General features: G+C 38.0%; 1 protein-coding gene across 1 annotated transcript in view; it reads right to left on the bottom strand.

Annotated features, from left to right (window-relative positions):
* LOC102871799 (chromosome unknown open reading frame, human CXorf23) overlaps nt 1–6,966 on the bottom strand; it is a 122,324-nt gene that overhangs the window by 85,580 nt on the left and 29,778 nt on the right. The window contains exon 8 of the mRNA XM_006893825.1: nt 5,876–5,990. Within this exon, the coding sequence (XP_006893887.1) occupies nt 5,876–5,990 (115 nt within the window). The remainder of the gene's footprint in view (nt 1–5,875; nt 5,991–6,966) is intronic.

Below are 6,966 nucleotides of genomic sequence, written 5' to 3'. Positions count from 1 at the left end.
ATTAAGTTAGAGTAAGGATGGCAATGGATTTATAACTGCTCATGCTAATAACACTATATCGTGGCATGGAGGAGGAATAGTGGAACTATATCCACATTTACAAAAGTCTGCTTACCAAAACCATTTGCAGAAAATAGGAACTGCATTGGAACATGTATCTCTGGATTGGAAATGATCATACTGTTAATATTTCTAGCCTTAAACTTAAAAGATTATATTGTTAAAAATTATTTGTTATATATCTGTTTAAATTTTTCCCTCTTTTAACAACTGGTTCTAGAGGGAAGAGAAAAAACCAGAGAATGGCCAAAATTATTGGGGCAGCTATTGCTGCCAGTTTAGGGCCTGTGTCAGGAAAAGGAAGTCTTACCCATTAACAGTGCCACCCAAAGGTAATAAAGGAGGTCAGAATTGCTTCCACTGTGGAAAGCTGGGCCACTTCAGTAGACAGTGTCACAGACGAGAGCCACAGATAGGCAAGGGAGTAGAGAGGAAGCTCCCACTCACTTGCTTTAAGTGTGGATCTCAAGGACACATGGCCAAGGGTGGCCCACATCAAGTCCTCGTGGCTGACAGGACTGACAGGCCCCAGCTCCCAGCTAGAAACAAAGGAGGGCACTTCAACGATTTAGATCCTCCCAGAAGAGCTGTGGTTGAGCATTAACATTACTGGTAAGTATATTCATTTTTTCCTGGACACAAGAGCCTACTATTTGGTCCTAAAAGCCTTCTGAGGTCCCAACTCTTCTCACTATTTCTTAGTTGTTGGAACTAACGGAAAACCTCATAAGCAGTTCTTTACTTCACCTCTGCCTTGCATGCGGACTTCTGATCTGTAAAACAACCCAGTGGTAGATGGAATTTGGTCCAGGACTTAAGAACCATAAATGACATAGTTGAGCCTCTACATCTTGTGCTTCCTAACCTTTATACTATAATAGACAAAGTGTTAGTCAATAAGCCTTTTATTTTAAGAACTACCTTCCCTCTGTAACTTGATTTGTGCCACTGTTAGAACCTCTACTTGGAATATTATTGCTTTTAATTTTTTACTCATGTACTTTTAACTTGTTAGTTAAATTTGTGTCTTCTAGGCTGCAACAGTTCCATGGTACATCTTCAAGGATATGAACATGTACGGCTAAGCACAACTGATAACAGTGCATCTAAATTCCAAAATTAATCACCACAATAGTCTACGTGTTTCCTATTGTTAAAGGGGCCCTTTAGTAGTGAGAGAAGATCTTAACCCTGAAATCTACAGCATCCCTTTTCAGCAGGAAGTAGCTAAGAGAATACACTGTCCCCTTTTCCTTATGAATCAGGATGAAGTCTCAGGGAGGAGTGATAGGGAATAGCAAAGGCCACATTGACAAAGGAGATTACTCAGCACTGGCTTTGACAAGCACTGTGGCAATGGGACAATTAAAACAGACTTTCAAGGGGGAAAAAAAGAGGAACGAACTGGGGGGAGGGTAGAGAAAATAGTGCAACAATGAATGAATGGAAACCCAAAATCTTTGTAAATGTTCATTAAAATGAATAAAATTTAATAAAAAACCCAAATGGTGCGAATTGTCAAAAGCATCAACAGTTAGTTACTTAAGAATCAAAAATTATCTTAACTTTACTTCTCTTTCTACCTTCAAATCAATCTTTCGTCATCACAAAAAAAAAATTGCTATTAACGCAACTATTTTCATGATAGGAGTTAGGGATCCATTTCCCGGATGTATAAAGTCCATTATTATAGTAGTTGTCTGAGGACAGTGAGTAATTGCATTTCCCATGTAATTGAGAAGATAGACCCTTGCTAGTTTAAGTTTACTTCTAGGGTGGCAGAAGGAGCGTTTTGTCAGTCATGAACAATGGTCAACATCTCTCCCCCATATTTCCAAATAGTCTCCTGAAAATAATCTAAAATAATGTAATCTAAAATAGAAGGGCAAGGAGGTGCAAAAGTTCTTAGATAGAAATCTCCCTCTATACTACCAAGGCTTTAAACCTTGCCCTGTATACTAACTCACTGGAAGAGGTTACACTAAGCTGTTGACTATGAAAAGTACTTCTCCCAAATGCCATTCAATTAAATTCTTCTGTAGAAGATATAAAACTTCATGAACTAAAACACACTCATCCAGTATTGTTGAGTCAGCACAGACTCGAATTACCCCCCCGCCATTGGATTTTTAATGCTGTAAATCACAACAGGAGCAGAGTGCCCATCATTCTCCCTCAGAGACTCTGGTGGATTCACACCACCTGAGACATTAGTTTTGGAGCTAGCAGTGTAATTTTACTACATCCAAGGAACCAAAATGAAATTTTTAACAGAGGTAAATTCAGACTAAATTGAATAATGGGATATAAACATAGTCACAAGAAGGTATGGTAGAGGAAGGACTTCGATGACACAATAGGTTGTCTCTGGCAAACTGTTCCAAACATATTCAACAAAATTCTAATCTGACGTGTCCTAATACTAAAGGAGCTTTCGTGACCTAGTGAGTAAGGAGTCATACTGCCAACCCAAAATCAGATGCTTCAAATCTACCAGCTGCTCTGAGGGAGAAAGATGAGCAATCAACCTCACCCCTACCCCGTGCAATGTACAGCCTCTGAAAACCCACTGAAGGCTCAGGTATGAGTTGGTCCTGACTTGGTGGCAATGAGTTGAACTGAATACTATACCCAAGGTACAAGATTAAACTCTGTTCCTCTAAGGACTCTTAATGGAGGCCCCAGTCTGAACACCTGGTAGGCAGCCAGTGTCTCTTAACTTGCCAACAAGAGTTTACAGGGCCTTTCCTGGGATCTAAGGTAACAGAGCTGTAAATTCTTGCAAGGGTTCTAACAGGAATAAGAATATTTAGCTTTAATAAAACAAGCAAGAAGCTTTAGTCTTTGATCTTCCCTTAACGGTGAAAGTTAAGAACTAGAACACTGTTCATTTACTGGGCAAGAGGAAAAAGAAGAGCTGCAAATTCTCTTTCTTGAAATAGCAGTTAGTGCACATTAAATCGCTTTAATCTACTTTACTGTTGCCTTTTCCATTCTCTTAAAAGTTCACAGTAATCATTCACAGCTGATAGTTTATGGGGTTTTCATAGGCTGGAAATCATAGACTCACACTGCCACAGAGGCATGGCCTTTGGGTCAGCAGTGTAAATCCCTAAGGACTACATCATCAGAGTTCCCTAAATACAATCTAGATATATGGAACAGTTTGATCACAAAGCACAGAGAGAGGGTTTAGTCACTACTAGATAACTAAAGTAAAATCAAATCTAATAAAGGTAACAGTAGCTCCTTTTAGAATAAAAGGGTGAAGTATGGTGGCCTAGTGGCACAATGTTTATGTACTTGGAGGCTGACCAAACGATTAACTCAGTCTTCAGGAGAAAGACTACAGGGCAGTTCCACTGTGGCCTACAGATTCACTATGAGCAAAAACCAACAATGAAAGGGACAGCACACAAGGCTTAAAACATAAGCCAAAACTAATTTTAAATAATTGGTTTATAGAAAATTAATGTCTGAAAGACTGGTATATGCCTATACTGATGTCAGAGAAAGACAAGGTTCCTTTTACATGAAGAGCTAAACAACAATAATTCCTAAATGAACTCTATGATAAGATTATACACACAATTAGCGTCTAGGGAGGTCAATAAAATTGTTCACAAGCACTACAATCACTCCATTAAATAAAAGACCTCTTCAAACAGCACTTGTTTCCCCTTTGATAATAACATTTAGATTAATCCAGTCCCTCAGGCAATGCCAGAAAAAGAAAACACTAGAGCTTAACTAGGTGAGCAGTTATTGCTGGAGCAGCTGCCGCTTATGATAAAGGAAACTGTCGCACCATTGTAGGAGAGAAAAACAGACTGCAGGCCTCACAGCACTCAAAACATAAAGCTACTAACTCGCTGAAAGTGGTACTACACATTATACCAAATTATGGTTTCAAAATTATTCTCTGATGAATGTTTAAACATTTCAATAGAAAATGTTCAGATTCTACAATAATTTTAAAAGATTTTGAATGGATAGCAATCTTCTTTAGAGCTTAGCTTTTGATTTATGTTTTGTTTATAGATTGAGATACTGGGCAATGTAAAAAAAATGTAAAAGTGATTATTAATCTGGATAATTCTAAAAATGAATGTGATGCACCTGTAAAAAGTTATTTTAGAAATGGATATGTTCTATATAAGGCATACAAGTATTTATGGCAGTGATTAAAGATGACAGAAGGAGAATTGATGCCTTTGAGTTGTGGTGCTGGAGAAGAGTCTTGAACATACCATGGATTGCCAAGAAAACAAACAGGTCTGTCTTGGAGAGGGTGAAACCAAGTTTCTATTTGGAGGCTAGGATTTTGAAGCTCCTTCTCACTTTGGGCACGTGGCCAGGAGGGACCAGTCCTTGGAGAAGGACATCATGTTCGGAAGGGTGGTGGGACAGTCCAGGAGAGGAAGATTCCAGATGAGAAGGACTGATACAGTGACTGAGGCACTGGGGGTTGGTGTTTCAGAATCAGTGAGACTGGCTCAGGACAGAGCAAGCTTCAGAGCTGCTGTACACAGGCAACTTGACAACACATAACAACAAAACAACCAGAAGAACAAACACATCTGTTTTGGAAGAAGAACAGCCAGAGAATGTTACTTGCAAAAAAGTATGGCAAACCTTCAGGAAGGACAGACTCGTGCTTGGTAAAGTAAGGGTCAGTGAAAAAGGATAAGACTCTCAACAAAACGGACTAACACAGTGGCTACAACGATAGGCTCAAATACAGCAACAATTAAGAGGCTGGTGCAGGACTGAGCAGTATTTCCTTCTGTTGTATACTGGGTCACTATGAAGTTGACTTGATGACACCTAACAACAATATGATATTACAGAAGCAGTGGTGGTGTACTGGGAGAATTTTCTCTTGTTGTGTGAGACATCAGGTTCAATTCCTAGCCAACACACAGCCACTATCCATCCATCAATGGAAGCAGAGGAAAAGCTGAAGCTGGAGATCTAGAAAGCTGATGTAAAGAAAGTTGGTAGGGGTGAACTTCAAAAGGGGTAGCAGTAGTGACGTTCAGCATGACACTCGTGCCACTGGAAGAGGAGTGTGAGTATGTGAGAGTGTGTGTGTGTCCTCTAACACTTGCTGGGCTTTAGGAGCAAGGGGGAAATAAAAGTTCAGGTAAAGCATGGAGCAGTGGGGGCAAAGTTCAGTGGTGGAATTCTTGGCCTATACAAAATCTATGGCCAATGAACCTCATGGACAGCCAACATCTGTCTGACAGTAGAGGCCTCAATGTTGCTATAATGCTGAAAAGATTTTGAAGGAACACTTCCAGACAAATAGAGACTAGCAAGAAAGGCCTGGTAATATACTTCCGGAAGTCAGTCAATGAAAACCTTTATGGATCACCCCAGGATAACAGAATAAAATGCTGCTTGGTTCTGAGCCATTCCATGATTGGTTGTGGAATGATTCATAGGTTTTTGTTATGGGATGATGAAAATGTTATAAAACAGAATGACGGTGATCATTGTATACTTTGGTACAATTACCAAAAATTATTAAATTGCATACCAAACATGGGTCAATGTTATGGTACATAAAATTTACCTCAATAAAGTTATTTTTTAAAAAGCTTAAGTAATTAAACTAAAATGATAATAAATCCAATAAAATCTTATTAAATGAAATACTAAATTCTGAACACAATAACTTTTAACCTCAACCCAAACTTAGTTGTCAACAGCCACAAATATTATAGAAAAAAATCACGGATCCCAGTACAAATTTGAGAATGTGAGAAGAATGAAATGGACAAAATTTAGAAACTTGAAACTATAATCTTACCTTGCTAGGCTTCTGAACAAACTTTCTAAAATTTGGTTTTGAGAAATATACAGATTTTTTTATTCCATCATCATTGGTATTCTTCAAATTTGAAAAACTGGAACATTGTTCATTCCTAATAAAAATAAAAGTATGAAAGTAAGAAAACTTTTTAGTTCATATTTAAAAAATAAAAACAGAAAAAGAAAAATACCCTCTTTAGAGAACTAAAGCAGCAAAACAGCAAGATCTTAAAATGATGTATCACTTAAAATTTCAAGTAATAACTACCCATGTGAAAAGATTAATTTTTCAACGAGCATTAACAAAAGTTGGAAGTTACCAACAGGGGAATAACAATAACCTTTGGACAAGGGTTCTTGAGGCCTGAAGCCCCCCAAACGATCTGTTTTGATGAAGGACAGAGAAGCATCATGGTAGTGCCTTTCATAATACTCATCATCCCTCGCTAAAGACTATTAGTGAAAGTGCAGCTGAGATGGCTTAGGACTAGCAAAATTATGTGCCTGGCTCAGGGGCCATTCATTGCGAGAGAGGCTGCTTATACTGCTGGGCACCAAACTCAAACAATAAGCTCCTCTCCTGTTGTCACAAAGTCTGATGGACATCAAAGCCTCCTCACACACTAGTCCAGAAACTCCTAGTTGAAGTCAAACACCAAGCTTCACACATTATGAAGGGTTAATGGAAGTGAGAATCACACAAAAAAATGTAGGAAGAGTGTGGTTACAATGTGGGTATTGTGATTAATGTCATGAAAACAAAATGAACATAAACTGTTAACTACTTTGTAAAGTTTCCTTCAAATTACAATTTAAAAATCAAACAAAAAACTATACACAAATGTTCAAAGGAACCTTACGTATAAGAGACAAAAATTGGAATAAAAAAATTTTCTATCAACTCAATGTCTAGCAACTGATAGGGTAACAAACAAAATGTACCATATATCCATACAACAGAATTTTACACAATCATATAAAGTAAACCAAGTGATAACAGATGCTGTAACATGGAAGAATATTAAAAACACTGTGAAGGAAAGAAGCTAGGGGTGTGTGTGTATGTGTGTGTGTATATATATATATATA

The sequence above is a fragment of the Elephantulus edwardii genome, unplaced genomic scaffold (assembly GCF_000299155.1).
Source record: "Elephantulus edwardii isolate Elephantulus edwardi_28Jun2011 unplaced genomic scaffold, EleEdw1.0 scaffold00131, whole genome shotgun sequence".
Taxonomy (NCBI): Eukaryota; Metazoa; Chordata; class Mammalia; order Macroscelidea; family Macroscelididae; genus Elephantulus; species Elephantulus edwardii.
Note: the sequence above shows the minus strand (reverse complement) of the source record. Positions and strands in the feature narration are given on the sequence as shown.